Source organism: Chrysochloris asiatica, unplaced genomic scaffold (genome assembly GCF_000296735.1).
Source record: "Chrysochloris asiatica unplaced genomic scaffold, ChrAsi1.0 scaffold00001, whole genome shotgun sequence".
Taxonomy (NCBI): Eukaryota; Metazoa; Chordata; class Mammalia; order Afrosoricida; family Chrysochloridae; genus Chrysochloris; species Chrysochloris asiatica.
Genome location: NW_006408519.1, coordinates 30,296,487 through 30,318,117, shown reverse-complemented (window position 1 = coordinate 30,318,117; position 21,631 = coordinate 30,296,487). Strand labels below are relative to the sequence as shown.

General features: G+C 44.0%; 1 protein-coding gene across 1 annotated transcript in view; it reads left to right on the top strand.

Moving 5' to 3' along the window:
* ANXA13 (annexin A13) overlaps positions 1-21,631 on the top strand; it is an 85,104-nt gene that overhangs the window by 30,339 nt on the left and 33,134 nt on the right. The window contains exon 3 of the mRNA XM_006830691.1: positions 13,173-13,248. Within this exon, the coding sequence (XP_006830754.1) occupies positions 13,173-13,248 (76 nt within the window). The remainder of the gene's footprint in view (positions 1-13,172; positions 13,249-21,631) is intronic.

Below are 21,631 nucleotides of genomic sequence, written 5' to 3'. Positions count from 1 at the left end.
CTTATGTGATATATTTTATATATACATATAAAATATAGAATGTCATATATTTTACATGTACATATAAAATATAGAATATCCACATATTTATTTTCCAAACTTGTTGAGCCAAACTTTACACATTTGAAATCCTAAATATTATTACAAGATATGCCTCAAAGAACAGGGGAAGGACTGGCCTTTACATACCTCCTCTATATATCTGACACTAGAAATGTTATCTCATGTAAACCTTAAACTTTACAAAACAGACACTGCCCCATTTTGCATATTGTAGAGGTTAGTCGGAGATCAGAGGTTAATGATTCATGTTCACATAAATGCTAAGGGCAGAATCAGCATTTAAATCCAGGTCAAGTGGTCTCAAAACCCAAATTTCTAAAGTCATTTTTATCACCATCTCCTAATGGTTACTTGTGCCATCTTTTTTATGTATTTCTTGAGTGTCAATGTAAGCACCGCTTAAAAACAAACAGAACAGCCTGGGTACTCTGCCTCTGTAGGGACTCCTAGTTGAAATCAGCTTAATATCCATTATTTCTGCATATGTGTTTATATGTACTGCAAATAGATCCATGAGTATGTTGTTGTTAAGTGTCCATGAGTTGGTTTCGACCCATAACAACCCTGTATAGGGTTTCCTAAGAGTGGCTGGTGAGCTTGAACCACCAACCTTGTGGTTCAAACCAGCTTTGCAGTTCAGCACATTAACTCACAGCACCACATCAGGACTCTATCCATTGGTATAGTAGAGCATAAAGGGGGAAATTTTGTGAAAACTTATTAGCCATAATCAAACACCTTGAGGGAATGAAGTGCTGGACTTGGAGGTTCAAGGTCATGGTTTCAGAAGACGCCAAGGTCAATTGACATAATGTAGGTCACACAGACAATGGTGAGTAGTGACTGGGGTCTTAAGAGCTTGAGAGCAAGCATCTTGTGACATACAGCTGTTAGTGTCTCCCCATCCAGAGCAAAGAAGCATGAAGAAAATCAGAGATGCACATTAACAATTAGCTCAAAGGACTAATGGACCATGTGAACCTCCCCAATTCTGAGACCAGAAAACATAGATGATGTATCATTCCAACTACCAACCACTCTGAAAGGGATCCCAATAGAAGGTCCTGGATAGAGTAGGAGAAAAATGTGAAACAAAACTCAAAATCATAACATATCAGTCTTGCTGATCTGATAGAGACTGTGGAACCCCCGAGAATATGGCCTTAGTCACCAGTCAAGCCTGAAATTAAACTCACCACTGTGGCCCAACTTCCAGCCAAACAATAGATAGTCCTGGATGGTAAACAATAATATCTAACAGCAATGAACCCTATGAAATTCCAAGGTCAGCATTCACGCAGGGAGAAAGCTCAGAAGGCAGACAGGGATAGGAAAGAAGGATGGATGGGAATGGTAAACACAGGGAGAAGGTGGGAAGCACGCTGCTACATTGTGAGGATTGCAATCAGTAAAAAGAAACAAAATGAATGTGACTTGGTGAAAACCAATGTACTCTATAAATGCTCACCCAAATCACAATGAAAAGCTTGTCTTTTTCTAAAAGTTTAATATCCATCTGTCAATTTATCATACTATGGTGGTTTGCATGTTACTGTGATATTGGAAACTACACCACTGGTATTTTCAATACAACAGAGCCACCCATAGTGGACAGTTTTCCGCAAAACTCACAGACTAAGACTAGAAAGACAGGCCTGGGCTCTATTTCTGAAAATATCTAAGGATCACAACAAAATGTTGCCCAATATAGTTCTAGAAGAGGAGTCCCTAGGTTAGAAAGCACTCAAAATTCATGGAGATCCCAATAGTTAGGGCTTACCAGTGATAATGAAGGTAGCACCAGAGAGGACAAAGCTTTGTTCTGTTAGAGATGGGGTCACCATGAGACAGAGCCAATTCAGTACCAACGAACAACAGCATGGAATCTGCATACATATATACACGTGCATTTAGCCCTCACAAACCTTGCTGACCCCATCTGGAATACACTGCCCGTCCATTTTAATGTGACATATACATTGTCAGACCTGCTTTATTTGGAAGTCCTGTTAAGGGACTCAACTATGCAAACACTAAAATTCCTAACTGGCAAACAGGCCAGAGGCTCCAAAGTCATTGTTTGCCTGCCCAGCAAACAATGGGTGTGGGAAGTCAGATCTGTATGCATTCTGAAGAAGAAGCTCTTTACCAACTCCTGGGAACAAACCATAGGACATTCCTTGCACAAACATTGACTATCCCTGATGAATATGACCATTGTAGGAGTGCCAAGCCACACACAAAAAGGAAAGATTCCAAATAGTCTGTTTTCTTTCTTCCTTTTTTTTAAATTCACATCACATGATTCCTTAACTCTGACAACAAATATCCTGAACTTCAGGAAATAAGACTGAATTATCTTCTCAAGTAGATGAGGAAAGATAACTGAAATGGGTGCAAGCAGTTCTAGAGGAGTTATGGGACTGTGATTTCAGTCTACCCTACTGGTACTTGTACCACAGATGGAAACTTCTGGAATTATCTGCTAAGGAAAAAATGAAGTCCCAATGTCACCATCTTTATTCTAAATGTGTAATTCAAAGCTCTCCTAATGCACTTTCCAGATACTCATGCTGTTTGGGGCCGAATGACACTCCCTTACTTATTTCTTGGTCTGGACATGTTCAGAGGGCTATTTCCCCACACCCTCAGCATCTAGAAACCACCGGTTTCTGTCAAGTCAGTTCCATTCACGATGTCCCATGTGCGTCACAATAGAACTATTGTTACCCCAAATCTAGAGTCCAATGTCCCGGAGTGATTGAGTCTAATTAATAAACACTCCAGATAAAGGAGCCCTGGTAACATAGTGCTTACACAAGGTCAGCAGTTGGTATCTACCAGCTGTTCCACAGGAGAAAGATGAGGCTTTCTGATGCCATAAGGATTTAGAGCCTCAGAAACCCTCTACAGGGTCAGTGTGAATTGGAACGGACCATCACCATCAGCACCACCAGATAACCAAAGAACGAGAAAAGTCTTTATTCGTAGGAAGTCAATTTCCAAGACACCCACAGCAAAGACGCTGGGTTTTCGTGGTGTCTTTGTGGAATAAACATGGTTGGTGGTTTAAGCCCACCAAGCCACAAGGTTGGTGGTTCAAGCCCACCAGTCACTCCATGGGAGAAAGATGAGGCTTTTTGCTCCTGCAAAGATGAAAGCCTTGGAATCATATGCAGGGTTGCTATGGGTCAAAACCAACTTGTTAGCACTTCACAATAACAACATGAAATCACCAGGTGGTTATCTGAATTAAAGTTTGTGGTTAGGTGGAGTCGTTCTTAAATAAACCGCCGGACTTTGTGCTGTTAGAATTAAAAGAAGCAAAGTTGTGAACAACGTTTGGTGGCTGAATATTTTGGTTAATGAAATGATGATTTTATACTATGTGCTTGCTGTCCCAAACCAGGCAAAAGCATAAGGGGAAACATCAATATGAATGTTCAGTCCAAATGAGAACCAAACCCTTCTGTTATTGCATGAAAACTTTTAGCGCCTTTTTTGTAAGCTATTTTGTGACTTTTTGTGAAATTTCAGATAGCCTTAGGAAAAACATTAGTCATTTTCAACTTGATGTAAAAACAAAAACTTAGAGCAGATTCTCAGAATATCTACAAAATAATATATAACATAGTTATATGGGAGCCCAGTGGTATTTTTTGCATACACTAACTCTTTGAAGGAGTCCTGGTGTGGCGCTGTAGGTTAATGCGCTGGACTGCACAGCCATTTGAACTGCAAGGTTGGTGGTTCAAGCTCACCACCTGCTCCTCGGAAACCCAACACAGGGCCACTATGGGTCGTAACTGACTCGATGGCACTTGACAACAACAACAACTCTTTGGTGTCTTTGGTATTGTTAGTCTCTGACTAATATTGCGGTCATACAATATCAGGTAAAGTTTATTTTGTTTTTCCCCATAGAATTATAACTGGAAAAGTCTTAATTAGGATACTTGTCTGATTGCCCATTCTTAGCCAACAGTTACATACTCACATAAACACCTGCATGATTATTTAAACCTAGGTCAAAATTAGAACCAAAACAGAGCAAAACCAGATTGTCCCTGGGCTTCAACTATTACAACATAAATCAACAGTGATGCCTATTCTATTCAAACATTGTTTCCTCAGAGCATATATTAGTTGTTTCTATCCCAGTCTGATGAATCAGGAGTCCTAGTGTGGTGCTGCAGGTTAATGTGCTGGACTGCAAGGTCAGTTTAAACTGCAAAGTTGGGGGTTCAAGCTCACCAACCACTCCTCCGAAGCCCTATATAGGGTCGCTATGGGTTGGAACCAACTCAACAGCATTAACAACAATATGAAGAATCGGAATATAACCAGAACCAGAACCAGAACATAAATAACCTATCTGCAAGTTCATACTACAGCCAAATCTGGATACGTAGCTTCCTGAGTTGTCCCTTCTTCAAGGTATCTCTCTTCAAGTGATATCCAAGGGGACTAGTCTTAAAAATCTTACTGGCCCCACTTCCCATTTTACACGGTGAGACAAACTTTGTGGAGTCGGTTCCAACTCATAGTGACCCTGCACAGGATTTCCGAGGCTGTAAATCTTTACGGGAGCAAAAGCCGTATCTTTCTCCCACAGAACTTCTGGTAGTTTTGAGCTGCTGACCTTGAGGTTAGCAGCCTGATTCATAACCACTATTCTACCAGAACTCCATGTCTTTTAGCCCATCATAAACTCCTTTCCATCTAAGTTTGGTAGGAGGCTTCTTGCAAGCACTCCTGTCGTCTGATACACTGCTGTCTGCTCTGTTGAGTTTAAAAAGCACAGCCCCATCAGGGTGTGTTCAACAGTGCCTAAGTGATAAACTTCTAGGACTGGGCTTGTATGTTGTGGTTGTTGTTAAGTGCTGTAGAGTCAGTTACAACTCATAGTGACCCTGTATAGGGTTTCTGAAGAGTGACTGGTGAGTTTGAACCGCCAACCTTGTGGCTCAAACCTGCCTTGTGGTTCAAGTCAACCCTGTGGTCCAGTGCATTATACTGAAGTGCCACACTAGGGCTTGCTTGTATGTTGTTGTTGTTACTTAGCGCCGTTGAGTCAGTTCTGAATCATAGTGACCCTGTACAGGGTTTCCAAGAAGCCACTAGTGAGCTTGAACCACCGACCTTGTGATTCAAAACAACTTTGCAGTCCAGCACGTTAACCCACAGCATCACACCAGGACTGTCTAAGCTAAATTCTGAGAGCCAACCCTCTGGCCAGTGTAGAGTCTCCGTGACTCCTGGTCTGAAAAGCAAAGTGAAATATAGGAGATCTGTGAAGATTGGATAGAGTTTAGAATGAAAGTCTTGAGTCAGAAAAGCCTCAAACAGAATTGAAAGAGTCAGAAAAGCCTTGCAACGGAAACGAAATTCCCAGGTCAATTTCTTGGTACCAACCAGACCACTGTCTTTGTGATGTCCTGCCAAACCCACTCCTAGCCTCCTCATAGGACTTTCGCTGGATTTTACACCTGAGCTGGTTTATAACCCATTCTTGGACTTTCCCACATTCACCCATTCTCACGGGACTGTCACCTATTCTTGGATTTTCCTCACAGGAACCCTATTCTTGGAAGGGAACCCGATGGCCCACTGGCTGTTGGTGGTGATGGTTATGTACAGTTCTGACTCATAGTGACCCTGCATAGGGTTTCCGAGGCTGTAAATCTTTACAGGAGCAGAAAGTTTCATCTTTCTCTCACGTAACAGCTGGTAGTTTCAAACTGCTGACCTTGAGGTTAGCAGCCCGACTCGTGACCACTACACTACCAGAGGTCCTTTTCTGTGCGCTAGCATTTACAGGGGACTCATTCCAGAACTAACAACTGATGCATGTACTTCCCTGTCCATGGTGTCTCTTTCTCTGTTTGCTGTCACCTCTAACCCTGTAGAGTCCTCCTCCATTTCCAGTCAATGAGGGGCCAGAGACAAGAGACCTCCTAAGTTCTAGGAGGAGGGCACTCTCTCTGTCCTCTGGTCTCTCCAGGTTCAGACACCTTGGGGATGGATCAAGAGCAGAGTCTCACATCTGGGCAACAAAATTTGTTACCACAAAGCTTGGGTCCAATGTCTTGGCATGATTGCATCTAATTAACAAACACTCCGGATAAACAAAGAAAAATCTTTATTATTAGGAAGCACACTCCTGAGACATCTGCAGCAAAGAGGCTGGTTTTTAATGGTCCAGTGACTATTTCTTACAAGCAATATTTATGTATGTTTTAACAATGTTAATTAGAACAACATGCAGATAGGCTATACTCTTATCATTCTAACATCCCCACTAATTGAGTCATGATGTCCAGATTTGTTGTTATGTGCCGTGGAGTTGGTTCCGACTCATAGCAACCCTGTAAATCTTTACGGGAGCAGAAAGCCTCATCTTTCTCCCGTGGAACAGCTGGTCGTTTCGAACTGCTGACCGTGAGATTATTGGCCCGATAACACATCAAAAAGGAGTACATGATTAACTCACCTGGCGCCTGCTTGCCACATGATTACTTTTTATCAGAAACTACACAAATGGGGACCAGGTTTCAAGGAGAACCAGGCAGCTGTTAACATTCTAACAATGGTTAAAGCATATATCTAAAAAGCAAGGCAAGTTAAGTGGCGGGAGGTACATGAATTGGATGTGTTCAGACAGGGCTTGATTATGTTGACTCTTAACTAGCAAAATAGCTATGTTCTCAAAACGACTGTACTTAGGTTCTCACTAATCACCATGGGGTTTTCAATAGCTGATTTTTTTCAAAGTAGATTTCAAGGCCTTTCTTCTGAGGTACCTCTGAGTGGACTCGAACTGCCAATCAATCAGTTAGCAGCTGAGCATGTTAACAGTTTACACTACCCAGGAACTCCTCAGCTCCAAAGCTCTGTGCTATTTACTGAAACAAGAAAGCAACAGGAACAGGAAGGCCGTCTCACACCGGACAGCCAGAAGGTTCAGTTCTAGTTCTAAGCTTTGACTCAACCACTGCCAAGTCAATGACCTTAAACAAGTCTCCCAGTGGTCTCTGCAAGCCACCTTGTTTGTAATGCAAATGAGAAAAGGCAACTCTTCAGAGCGGCAGTTCTGCCAACATTGCTGTTGTTAAGTACAGTTGAGTCAGTTCTGACTCATAGAGATCCTGTAGGGGGTTTCCGAGGAGCAGCTGGTGACTTGGAACCACTGACCTTGTGATTCAACCGAAATTGCTGTCCAGTGCATATCCTACAGCACCCACACCAGGACATCACGGGGTTTGAACAGTGCATCTCCCACTCCTAGGCCGGCGCCCCCATGTGGTACATACCTGCACAGACACACAGCAGCTGTTTCTGTTTCAGTAAGTCAGCTGTTCAATGGGACAGACAATAGGTGTCCCTCCAAGCTGTCTGCTTCCGTGAGACCTGGCTTACTTCCACATCACAGCCCAGAGACCCCCACAGGTTCATCAGATGAAAAGCAAAGATGCCACTTACTCCTTTGAGATACTTCAGACATATTATCAGGAGGGACCAGTCCCTGGAGAAGACTATCAGGTAAAGTGGAGGGTGGGAGAAAAAGGGAAAGACTCCCAAAGAGATAGATTGGCACAATGGTGGGAGCAATGGGTTCTGACTTAGCAACAATTGTGAATTTGGCACAGGACCAGGCAGTGCTTTGTTCTGTTGTGCGGAGGGTCACTATGAGTAGGTGCTGACTCAATGGCACCTGACAACAGTAACAACAACAACAAACCCTCCTACACTGCGAGAACCACCTCTTCTAGATGTTGACCGAGTTTAGGGCCAGCTTCATAGGCATGCCGTCTCTGCAGTGACTCAAGATTTCTTGCTCATAAGGGCCCACCTTCACTTGGTTTAAGCTTCCATGTCACCCTCTTGAAATTCTGAATGACTTTTCAACATGAAGCCCACATCTTCATTTTGCACTGAGACCTGCATATTAAATATTTGGTTCTGTCAGTAAGCCTCCATTTTTTTTTTTTTACCTCGTGGGAGCGTATCATAAGCAACCAATTGTTTTCTTACTCTTTACGAAAGATGTGGACAAGGAAATGCAGTCTGTTATCCCTGAGGCCAAACATGAAGACCCCAGTCACAAACAGAGTGTGAGACTGGACAGAACATGGGTTTTCAGAGAGTACCAGGGTAGTGCTGTAGGGTAAGCAATGTACTGCCAACCACAAAGTTGGCAATTCAAACCCACCAGCTGCTCCACAGAAAAAAATGAGACTTTTCCCATAAAGATTGTTGTTGTTGTTGTTGTTGTTAAGTGCTGTCAAGTCGATTCAGACCCATAGCGACCCTGCATAGGGTTTCCAAGGAGCAGCTGGTGAGCTTAAACCACCAACCTTGCAGTTCAAATGGATTTGCAGTCTGGCGCATTAACCCACAGAGCCACATAAAGATTATAACCTTGGAAACCCTATTCAGGGTCATTATGAGTCAGAACCAACTCCACAGCACCTAATAACATAACAGAGCTATTGCAGTCTAACATCCTGAAAGACCTCAGATAAATCGCTAAACCTGTGTGAGGCCAGGTTTTCATATTTGTGAAGTGAGATGAATAATACCAACTCCTTCCTACTGACGAGGAAAGGTTTGTAAATTGCCTAGCACCTGGTAAGTGTTGCCAGTCCCCTAGGTTGCTCAGGTGTTTCATAATGGGCCACACTGCAGGCTCGGGCAGAGTTTCCTTCTGTTGTGCATAGTCATGAGTCAGAACTGACTGGACTGCAGCTCAAAACAACAACAGGCCACAGACTCACATTTGAGAGAGCAATGGGTGTCACTGAAGGTCCCTAAGATTCCAAGATTCTCCAGTCACCAAGGCCTAGAAGCCAGCCAGCTGTTCTGCAGGAGAAATATGAGGCTTTCTACTCCCATAAAGATTTACAGCATTGGGTTGCTATGAGTTGGAACCGACTCCACGGCACACCACCAACCAACCAACCAACGAACCAACCAGAAGCCAGCCAAGCAGCCTTGGTGGCACAACAGTTAAGCATTTGATTACAGAGCAAAAGGTTAGCAGTTCAAACCAGCCAGCAACTCATTGGAAGGAAAAATCTGGTTATCTGCTCTCATCAAGATTTACAGCCTAGAAAACCCTACAGGGCACTTCTCTGTCCTATGGGATCCCTATGGGTCAGAAGGGAGTCCTGGTGCGGTGCTGGGGGTTAATTCACTGGACTGCAAAGTCAGTCAGAACCACAAGGTCGGCGGTTCAAGCTCACCAGGGGCTCCTAGCAAATCCTATACAGGGTTGCTAGGGGTTGGAACAAACTCAATGGCACACAACAGAAACAATACAAGATACTAATCCTCCTCCAGTCTGTGGATATGAATTAGGCCCCATTGGTTGTAAGGGCAGAAACTCAATGTTGGCAAAGTGGAGTTTCTTATGGGAAGTTCAAAGAGAGCTAGTTCCAGGTTCTGCTGTATCTAAGGATTTAAACCACGTGCCTCACTCTCTCTTTCTCTCTCTCCCCATGTCTCCTCCCTTCCACCATCAATCCCAGTATTTCTACTCTTCTTAGTTCCTTCTTTGCTTCCTCCTGAAACCTCGCTTTCTTTAATATAACGGACAAGATGGCCACCAGCCATCTTGGATCATGTTCTCTCAACTTAGCAAGTTCTATAAGGAGAGACATGTTTCTATCTTGTCTATAGGGCAATCAAGGCAAAAGTCTTGAATTGATCCTGCTGACTGTCCCCACTCTTAAACCAATCATGGATACCATAGTGACAAGCCTTGTGCCCACATTGGGAACCAGAGGCAGGTTGGTGGGCTTGAACCTTGTGGCAGACAGTCCTAGTGAGAGACCACATCAAGTGGGGCAGGGAGATCACCCAGAGGAAATAGAGAGACCAGGCAGATGAATACAAGGGGGCTTCAAAAAGTTTGTGGAAAGTGCAATTTAAAGATAGTGGAATTGTTCCACAAACTTTTTGAAGCATCCTCATACAACACATCCATGGTACCCTATGTGGTTTTCAGTTCACACTCACTTAGACCAGCCCTAAGGAGAGGCAACACGGGACACATCACTGAAAGAATCTCCACGAGGAAAGGCAGAGAACTGAGACAACACCAGTGTGTTCAAGGCACTACGAGCTGCTTAATGTCATTGACCTCACATTTAAGCTCTCTTAATAGGGATGCATTTGTTTTTATGGTTTCCTTTTATTTATACAAGTAAGTGATCCTGGGTTCCTATTTTTAGTGCTCATAAAAGGTTTCCTCTGTAAAACAACTTCATTTTAAGCAAAACACAGTAGGTCAGTTGAAAGAAAACTAAAGCCCCCAAAGAACCCATTGCTACCAAGTAGATTTTGAACTGCCCTAAGGAGCTCTGGTAGCGTAGTGGTTACGAGTCGGGCTGCGAACCTTAAGGTCAGCAGTTCGAAACTACCAGCCGCTCCGCGGGAGAAAGATGAGGCTTTCTACTCCCGTAAAGATTTACACCCTCGGAAACCCTGTACAGGGTCGCTATGGGTTGAAACCGACTCGACGGCACTTAACAACAACAAAGGAGCTCTGGTAGCATAGTGGTTATGAATTGGGCTGTGAACCACGAGGTCAGCAGTTCGAAACTACCAGCTGTTCCGTGGGAGAAAGATGAGGCTTTCTGCTCCCATAAAGGTTTACAGTCTCAGAAACTCCGTCCAGGGTCGCTATGAGTCGGAACCTACTCCAGGGCACATAATCACCACCACCACATATGGTTTCCAAGGCTGTAATCCTTATGGAAGCAGACTGCCACATCGTTCTCCTGAGGAGCAGCTGGTGGGTTTGAACCTCTAACCATTTGTTTAGCAGTCAAGTTCTTTAACCACTGTGCCATCAGGATTCCTCGAAAAAGAAATAATAAGTGAATAATAATAATGTAGAAGGCTGTGTGCCATGGAATCAGTTCCGACTGGTAGCGATCCTGGATAGGGTTTCTGAGACAGTAGATTTTTAGTGCAGCAGAAAGCGTTGTCGTTCCTTGGCAAAGCATCTGGTGGATTTCTGCTGACCTTGCATTATAATGCCACCAGCACTCCTTTAGATTGTTGTTGCTCTTAAATGCTGCCGAGTTGGTGCCGACCCATAGCGACCTGTATAGGGTTTCTGAGGCGTGGCTGGTGAGTTTGAACCACTGACCTTGTGGTTCAAACAGACTTTGCAATCCAATACATTAATTTGCAGTACCACCCTAGAACATAGATGCTGTTGTTGTTGTTAAGTGCAATTGATTTGGTTACGACTCATAGTGACCCTGTATAGGGTTTTCCGAGGAGCAGCTGGTGGGTTTGAACCACCGACCTTGCGGCTCAAACTGACCTTGTGGTCCAGCGCATTATGCTGCTGTGTCACACCAGGACTCCGAGACAGCTGTGGACTAATTAGTTGCTGAAGTATGGGAATGATTGAAGTCTGGGAAACATTCGCTTAGTAAATATCAGGAATTTTCCATCCCCACGGAGACCTGGTGTGACACAGTAGGATAAGCACTGGACTGCTTAGCCACAAGCTTGGCCGTTCATATCCACCAGCTACTCCTCAGAAATGCTATGAGTCAGAACCAACTTGACAGCACTTAACAATATTAATAACAAGGAGCAAAAATCCAAACACTGTGTTCTTGTTGGTCTAAGTGATAATTAAATATTTGTTGTATTAAAAGAAATAGTCTTTGTTTATCTCTGACAACTAAATATTGTTTTTGGAATTGTGTGGAGGGAGAATCTTTAGCCCAAATCAATCCATGCTAAGATCCTAGAACACTCAGCTTCTGGCTGATGAGATCGATTCCTTAGATATATTTGTATCTGACTAGCACTTCAAGATACTGGTACTCTCTGTTTCAGAGAGAGACACAGAAACTGGGGTTGATATGAAAATTGCTTGTCCTTGAGAACAGAAGGGACATCCTAGACCGGCCAGTTCCAATGAATACGAGCCATCTAGAGGGTCAGAATTCCCCCAAATGATTTCTACCCGTTTCCACATGTTAAGTATCAGCTGGTCCCAGGTTTGGACGACTGCTTGACTCCCAGCTAGCCAACTCCAGCCAGAAATACTTTCTGAAAATTAGCCAGTGAAAACCTTATGGATCTCAACATAATACTGCCCAGTGCACTTGCTTTGGACACATCATCAGAAGGAATTCATTGCTTGTTGTTGTTGTTGTTGTTAGGTACCATCGAGTCAGTACTGACTGGTAGTGACCCATGCACAAGAGAACAAAACACTGCCCGGTTCTGCACCAACCTCACAGTCCCTGCTACACTTGAACCCGTTGCTGCTGCCAAGGTGCCAATCCATCTCACAGGGGGGTCTTCCTCTTTTTTTGCTGACCCTATACTTTACCAGACTGCAAAGCCATTTGAACTGCAAGGTTGGTGGTTCATGCTCATCAGTCGCTCCTCGGAAACCCTATACAGGGTCGTTATGGGTCGGAACCAACTCGATGGTACTTAACAACAACAACACTTTACCAAACATGATGCTCTTCTCCAGGGACTGGTCCCTCCTGATATGTCCCAAGTATGAGAGATGATGTCTGGCCATTCTGGCTGTACTTCTTCCAGTACTGATTTGTTTGTTCTATGGTACTCCATGATACTTTTACTAGTTTCCTCCAACATCATAACTCAAATGCACCAACTCTTCTACAGTCTTCTCTATTCTGTCCAACTATCACATGTATATAAGGTTACTAAAGATACCAAGGCTTGGGTCAGGCACACCTTAGTCTTTAAACTGACATCTTTGCTCTTAAACACTTTAAAGAGGTTTTGTGCAGCAGATTTGCCTAATGTAATGTAATATGTCGTTTGATTTCTTGACTGCTGTTACTACGCGTGTTGATGGTTGACTACAAGGGAAAGACACTGTGTTTGATGAAGCAGAGGGCCACTGAGGGTGTGGGGGACCCTTGGTAAGGTGGACTGGCACAAGACCCAACAATGGATTCAAACAGGTTGAACATTGTAAGGCTGGTTCAGGATTGGGCAGCATTTTGTTCTGTGATACACCAGGTCACCAGTCAAAACAGATTTCACAGCAGCAACAAAGATTGTCCACTCACCTATTCACTTCTTTTCTCCAGGCCAAAACTAAAAGTCATCAGGGCTTTGATGTGGACCGAGATGCCAAAAAGCTGAACAAAGCCTGCAAAGGAATGGGTATGAAAGATATTTGTTTACTAATATACTTTTTAAAATGTTTTATTGTCAATTATGTGATAGTTTACATGGGAGAACATTAGTTTTACATTCATTCTATCGTATATCGTTCATTGCTATGGTTACAATCCCCTCCAGGCATCATCAACCAACCAAAGGGTGTACACCACAAGCCTGTCCCCCCACCCCCACCACCAGGTCATCAGCATACAGGCCCTTTCCCTCTCTGTGTCTAAAGTCCCCAACTGCTCCATCTCTCCACGTCATCGTCTCTGCCTCCATCTCAGGCATCACTGCTTCTCTGGGTAGGGTCCCGCTCTCCGCTCTTCTTCCTTGATGGTCCTAGGAACCTCTGCTCCTAGACTGAGAGTTAATCACTCCCCTCCTTGCTACAAAATGTCTACCTTTACATTTCCAACCCTCACAAGCAGTCCTGATAACAATTATTCAGTATTGCCTCAAAAGAGACCCATCTGCATTTCACTTCATCAGCCCCACCTAGACAGATTGGCTACTACTCAGTGGAGAGTCTACCTTCCTTCATGCCCTCTGGATCTAGGTTCCCTCTTGAAAGTTTGTAAGCCAGTCACTTCTTACCTTTGTAGACCCCCCCCATTTTGGGTAGCCAATGTCCAAGTTGCCCATCCCTGTCTACTCTGTGTATGAAGGGGTGGGAATGATCCTTGCTGTAATGATTTGTTCCCTCTTTTGAGCTACTGCACCCATAGTTGTAGTTCAATTACCAATATACTTTTGAAATGAATAACATCAGCTTGATCTCATATCCAGCTTTCTTATGATTTTTAGGGATATAATCTCCTACTTGTTTTGTCTATACCAAGCTAATCCTAAAGCTCTATACACTAATTTCAAAGGATCTCTTTATAAAAGGTTTCCAAGTTAAGGGGTATGGTAAGGTGTTATTGCTAAATGGATACAGATTTTCTGTGTGGGGTAATGAAAAAGTGTTTTGGAGGCAAATAGTGGTGATGGTTGAAAAAAAGAAAGAAGAAAGAGTTAAACAAAGAGACAATATACAGGGAGAAAACGTCTTAGAATTAGCAATGCTTCGAAATGCCATAGGGATCTAATCCCATCACTCTCTAAAATGCCATACTTGAATGGAGGTTTATTTACAGTCAGGTGCTCCCAGCCACTTAGTGTGGTTTCCCAGGGTCAAACATTGGCAGCCCATCCACCAAACTAATTCAACCTACTGCCATTGAGTTGATTCCAACTCATAGCAGCCCCATCTAGGATTTCCGAGGCTGTAAATCTTTACAGGAGCATAAAGCTTCATCTTTCTCCTGAGGAGAGACTGGTGGGTTTGAACTGCCGACCTTGTGGTTAGTAGTCCAGTGCTGCTCCTACAGTACCACCAGGACTTCTATCCCACCCACAAATACAATGAGTTAAACCACTGATGTCACTTAGATGTTAGATGAGAGAGACAGTACTGGGGAAAAGAGCTTCTGGGGCCATCATGTAGGTTTCACACATCTGACACTGCCCAGATGAGACCTCTAACTCTCTCACCTTTTCTGACACTGTCCAGGTGAGAGGAAGAAGGGAGGGGAGGTTGTCTGGAAGAATGAGGTAGTGGCAGTATGGTATGCAGGGAAACCTGATAAGCTTATCTTTCACCCCAAACTGCTGGCATCCTCAGTAACTTGTGTATTTTGTCTACTTGTATCATCTGGAACATTACCTTAACTTTGAAACTGATTCTTTACCACAAAGTTATAGAATAAGTCACATCTTCTTTTATAAACTCTGGTATATGACACTTAGATTAGTAGAGGAAAAAGACTTTAAACACAAACATTTTATTGTGAAGTGAATGACAGTTTACAGAGTAGATTCAGCAAATCATACACTTCATTTTATCTCAATGATTGCGATCTCTTCAATGTAGCCTCACTTATCCCATTTCCTCCCTGTGTTCCTTGTTTCTAGATGTTCTAGCCCAACCCTTTTGAGTTTTGTGCTTGGGGAGATGCTGCACTTTTTTTTGATCATTAGTTTTACATTCAACAAATCCTACACCTTGTTTCATTACAATGATTATAATCCCCTCTATGTACCATCAGTTAACAGTATTTCTCTCTAGTAATTTTAGCTTTTTTTTTTTTTTAGCAAACAAACATTTTAAATACTCAAGCATATATAATAATTTACACCACCAAAGGGCACATTCTGCAAGTCTGCCTCCTGGCTAACAGCTCTCAGTCCCTCTCTTCCCATGAATCTAGAGTCCTTAGCTGCTCCCTCTCTCCACGTCCCCATCTCTGTCTCCATCTCTGGTGTTGCTGCTTCTCTGGATAATTTCCCGCATTCCATTAGTGCTCTTCTCCCTTGATGGTCCTAGGGTCCTCTGTTTCTGTACTGTAAGAGTAACCACTCCCCCATTTTTGTTACAAAACTTCTACCTTTACAATTGTGACAGTCGCAATTAGTCATGATAACAATTACTCACTATTGAATCATATGAATCTTATCCCCATCGCTTTTCACCAGACCCATATAGACAAGATGAAAACTATTCAGTGGGGACTCTTTCTTCCCCCCTCCCCCGCCCCCACACTCTTAAACCAAACTCCCTCTTGAAACCTTGTAAGCCAGTCACTTCATGCCTTTATCGCCACCTCATTTTAGGCAGTGAATGTCTAAGTTGCCCGTCCCTGTCTACTCTGGGTACAGAGGGGATAGCATTGATATTTGATGTGAAGACTCCTTCCCTCTCTGTTGGTATTTAGAGTTACTACCTCCATGAGTATAGGTCAAGTTCATCAGATTATAACAATTTACCCTCATTTCCTGTATCAAAATTGTTTTGTTCTCTCTCTCTTTTCTTTTTTTAATCTTCCTCTAGTCAAGTTCTGATTATCAAGTCATCGAGGCTAAGTCAAATGGGTACTATCTGAAACTTTGGGTGTTCTTGTGCGCCTCCCCTCACTTCATATCAGCTGGATGCTTCACTCTCAGCTCTAGTCCTCTGTGGCTATGTCCTTGTCCATGGCTAAATGCTGTACCTTTCTTTGATCTTGAGTGGTTGACCATTCTATGGTGCATATACCTCACTAGTGTTGTTGTCTCCACCCCCTATATACCTATCTATTGCTTGGCTGAAAATTGAATCATGAAATGAGTTAATTTCCAAACCTGAGGGATGACCAAGGGTCATAGTTCTGGGGATCTACCAGTCTCTAGCTGACCATTATGCCTGGTCTTTTTTTTTATGATTTTGCATTTTGTTCCCTAATATCTCCCAGATCTAGTACCTCCTAATGGATCCCTTTCAGAGCAGTTGGTAGTGGGTCATCAACTACCATCTAAGTTCTCCCTGACTCAGGATCATGAAGACTGATATTCACGTGGTCCATTAGTCCAGTGGACTAAATGTTTCCAGGCATCTTCAATTTTCATTACTCTTCTAGACAGAGAGAGACCAATAGTTGGCCCTTAGATGGTCGCTCATGAGTTTTTAACATCCCAGTTGTTACTGACAACAGTAGGATGTAGACTATTGTCTTCGTAGACTATGTTACACCAATTGACCATGGTGTCTCCCAAGACTATGGTCCCTAGGCCAAGCAAATCATTCCTTCAAGGAGTTTGGTAATATCTAAGAAGTTTTCATAAGTTGGCCCTCTATGTGCTCCACCACGTTCATGGATGTGTTTACAGCATAGGTAAATACCCAGGTACAAACCTCCTCTGTCAAGCCTTTATATATCTGTGAATATATATCCACTGTCCCTTCCTCAACATTCAGCCTGTGTATCCGTCCAGGTAGGCTTTTGATAACATTTTTCAAAGAAACATTTTGAAAATAACTTTTCATGCACTATTAGAAGGAGGAAAATAGAATATTTTGAGAGTCCTGGGGTGGTGTGAAGCCCTAGTAATGCAGTTTGTTAAGCACTGGGCTGTTAACCAAAACATAAGCAGTAGGAACCCACTGGCTGCTCTGCAGAAGAAAGATGAGACAGTCTGCTTCCGTCGATTTACAGCCTGGAAAACCTTAGGGTGCAGTTCTACGCTACAGGCTCACTGTAAGTCTGAATTCCCTCCACAGTAGTGCATTCGATTTGGCTTTTAGTGGGTGGTGTAAATGGTTAGCACCCATTCCTCTGCTAACCCAAAGGGGGAGGTCCAAGTCTACCCAACAGCATCTTGGAAGAAAGCTTTGATGATCTGCTTCCAAAAGCCTTGAAAATACCTATGGATCACAGTTCAAATCTGACACACATGGGGTAGCCATGAGTGTGATTCAATCGACCCCATTAGTTACCTCATTCATCTGCCCTGTACCCCCACTCACACAGGAGAAATAGGAAGTGCAAAGCCCAGTGGTACTAGAGGAAAAGACTGACGCTCAGGGACCCACACTGGGAGGCAAGCCTGAGCTCTCCTGTTCTACAGAGGCTGCTTGTGGCTGGGTTTGAAACCCAGGGGTCGTGGGGGGTGGGGGGGGAGGCTGAGTTTTCTTCCACCTTCTTGATGTTATTGTTGTTGTGATCTGGAGTCATAACAAGCCCCATGTGACAGCGTAGAACTGCCTTGTAGGGTTTTCTAGGTCAGAGTCCTGATGTGACGCACTGGTCTGCTAATCTCAAGGTCAGTTCAAACCCACCCACAGCTTCTTGGAAACCGTAAACAGGGTCCCTATGTTGGCACTTAACAACAGTAACAAGTTTTACAGAAGTAGATTGGCAGGTCTTTCTCCCTGAGAACTACCAACCTTATAGTTAGCAGTCTAGTGCTTAACTCATTGTTCCACCGCAGTTCCCTCCTCTTGCTGTTAGGACCCTGTATCCAATGAAGGAGCCCAGGAGGCCTTCCGGCCAATGGCCTCCATCTGTGAAAATATGACTCGGTGTCTTTTCAGGAAAGGCCCCCTGGTGGCATAGTGATTAAGCATATGGCTGCTAACTGACAGGATGGCTAGGGACTCCACCAGCCACGCTTGGGGAAAAGATATGGTAGCTTGCTTCCATAAAGAGTAAATCCTCTGAACCCCCTCAGGCAGTTCTCTGTCCTCTAGGGTGACCTTTTGGTTAGCAGCTGAGTGCTTTAACCACTGCACAACCATGAGTCATGATGGAGTCCATGGCATGAGATTCGGTTTCGTTTGGGTATCTTCTCAGAAACTGCTAGGTAAACAGAGCAGAGGAGGCCCTCAGCAATTCTGAGGCTGAGAGTCACCAGCTCTAGCCCCTGTCAGGTAATTCCTCGCTGGGTCCTGTGTTCAGTCAGGGTCCAGGTTTCGTTTCTTGTAATCTTTCCCAGAATTGCTGTGGTCTGGCCCCAGTGCCTCTGACATTTGTAAATGTTCACAGGAAATCATTCCGCAGCTCTGACTGCTCATATGACACTCATGTTGGGACACATAAATGAGGTCACTGCTCTGTAAATCACATCAAGGTGAAATCTCAGAGGCCCAGAGGGCTTCCAGGGCATCTAGGGGTCAAGGTGGCACCCCTTCCTCAGCTTCAGGCTCCTGTGAGCCATCTAGGACTATGTTGCTCCCTGGCACTTTTTCTTATAGCATTCCAAGAAAGAATGACTAGAACACACTTATTAGTTCGATTTTCTTGAATTCTCCATGTAGGCCTGGAGACAATGACATCAAAGTGGAGAGGATTTTCTCGTGGTTTCTGCCATATCTGAGTATCACTTGCAGCTTTGCAAAAATGCAGAGAAAAGTTTCCAGCATAATGATGTGTAAACATCTCCATGCATACATACATTCATTCAGCCAGTCATCTGGTAAATACTGAGAACCTTCTATGTGACTGTAACAGTAAACAACACCCTCTGTTCCACCGGCATTGCAGTATAGTGGGAGAGACAGGAAGCAGAAAGGACCAAACAAGAGGGAGACACTGAGGGAGAAGACTTGTAACCGTCCTGGAAACATCCAATGACTTGAGACCATTCAGGAGTGGTAGTGAAGGTGAACACTGGGGAGAAAGGTGTTCCAGGTGGAAGGACCCACCCATATATAGATCTAAGGTGAGAACAAGTCTGGTTTATTCTAGAACTGTAGTTTCTGGAGTTGATTAAAAGCAGGACTGAGGGAGGATGAACAGGGACCAGTGAAATTCTAAGAGGAAAATAGGAAATGTGCTCAGTGGTTACAAATCGGGCTGCGAACCTTAAGGTCAGCAGTTGGAAACTACCAGCTGTTCCATGGGAGAAAGATGAGGCTTTCTGCTCCCGTAAAGATTTACAGCCTCAGAAACCCTGTACAGGGTCTCTATGAGTCGGAACCGACTCCACGGCACATAACAACAACAACAAAGATCTAAGACTTTGTTCTGGATTTGAAGGGGTGTGGCGCTGTAGTATAAGCACTGTACTGGTAACAGCAAAGTCGACAGTTCAAACCCACCAGTTGTTTCCCATTCAATGGCACCCACCAACAAGAGCAACGTCTGCTGAGTAGGAAAAAGATGAGGCTGTCTGCTCTCATAAAGGTTTGTTGTTGTTGTTGTTATGTGCCGTCGAGTCGGTTCCGACCCATAGCGACCCTGTACAGGGTTTCCGAAGGTGTAAATCCTTACGGGAGTAGAAAGCCTCATCTTTCTCCCGCGGAGGGGCTGGTAGTTTTGAACCGCTGACCTTAAGGTTCGCAGCCCAATTCGTAACCACTAGGCTACCAGAGCTCCTCATAAAGGTTTAGTCTCAGAAATACTGAGGAGCAGTTCCACTCTTTCCTATGTAAGGTCGGTAGGAGTCAGTATCAACTCATGGCTGTGAGTGGTTTAAAAGGGAAGTCCTAGTGGCATTGTGGTTAAAGCACTCCACTGCTAACAGAAAGGTTGGTGGTTTGAGCCCACCAGCCGTAGAAAGATACGGCAGTCTGTCTCCATAAAGATTTACAATCTTGGAAACTGGATGGGCAGTTTGACAGTGTTCTCTAGGCTTACTATGAGCTGGAATCGACTTAACAAGAACAGGGTTATATGTAAAAGTGTGAAGGAGTGACCAGGCTGATGGCACTTCTGAAAGGTTCCTCTGACTTCAGTGGGGATGCTGGCTGGAAGTGGTGAGAGGGAGGCGGCACCCCTGGAGTGGGGACATTAGTGGGCCAGCTGGGAGATGTGGTAGAGGATGGAGAGAAATAGGGGGATTTGAGAGATAGTAAAGAAGGGAAAATATTGTTGTTGTTGTTGTGTGCCTTGTCCGTTCTGACTCATAGTGTCCCTGTATAGCATTTCCAAGGCTGTAAATCTTTACGGGAGCAGAAAGCCTCACCTTTCTCCTGCAGAACAGCTGGTAGTTTCAAACTGCTGACCTTGCGGTTCACAGCTGATTCATAACCACTACACTACCAGAGTCTTAATGTGGCTGATGGAGTCCTGGTGTGGTGCTGTGGGCTAATGCGTCAGACTGCAAAGCCGTTTGAACTGCAAGGTCAGGGGTTCAAGCTCACCAGCTGCTCCTTGAAAATTCTATACAGGGTCACTATGGGTCGGAATTGACTTGACAGCCCTTAGCAACAATAACAAATGTGGCTGATTGGACTCCTGGTGTGGTCCCATAGTGTCAGCACTGTACTGCTAACCACAAGACTGGTGTTTCAAAGCCATCAGCTGCTCCTCGGAAACCCTATACAGCATTACTATGAGTCAGAACCAACCCAATGTACTTAACAACCATATGGTGATAACAACCCCATATGTACCTAGAATTGCCCCACACGGTTTCCTTGGCTGTAATCTTTGTGAAAGCAGACCGACAACCTTAAGTTAGTGGTTACCATTGAATCACATTGATGGCAACAATCACAAGGCAGCTCACTGACTGTGGGGAGAGAGAGCCAGCGAGGACCCCTGAGTTCTGGGACAGAATGCAGGGAAGGGACAGCCTGCTGGGAGTGTCAACAACAGGGGGCTCTGGGAGAGACATTTACTAGAAATGAAATCCCTGCTGCTATGGTGAGACTCTGACACTCAGAAGCTGAAGAAAGATAAAGTCACATAGGAAGTAACTGGATCCACTTTACTGGAGACAGGTTTCAGGAGGAAATGCAGAGGAACAACATTAATTAACAGTGCTCAGATCAGAGTCAGGGGGAGACAGCCAATTAACTCCTACTGTTTAAGCAAGAGAGCTCATGCTAAGAAGGTTCTGTTTCTCCAGCTGGAGTCTTTAAAGTTTTTATTATGAATTGAGTGAAAGTTTACGGAGCAGATTAGCAGTTTTACATTCAACAAATCATATACTCTGTTTCATTACAATGATTATAATCCCCTCCATGTACCATCAGTTAACAGTATTTCTCTATACTCATTTTAGCTCTTTTTTTTTAACACTCAGGCATATATAATAATTTACACCACCAAAGGGCACATTCTGCAAGTCTGCCTCCTGG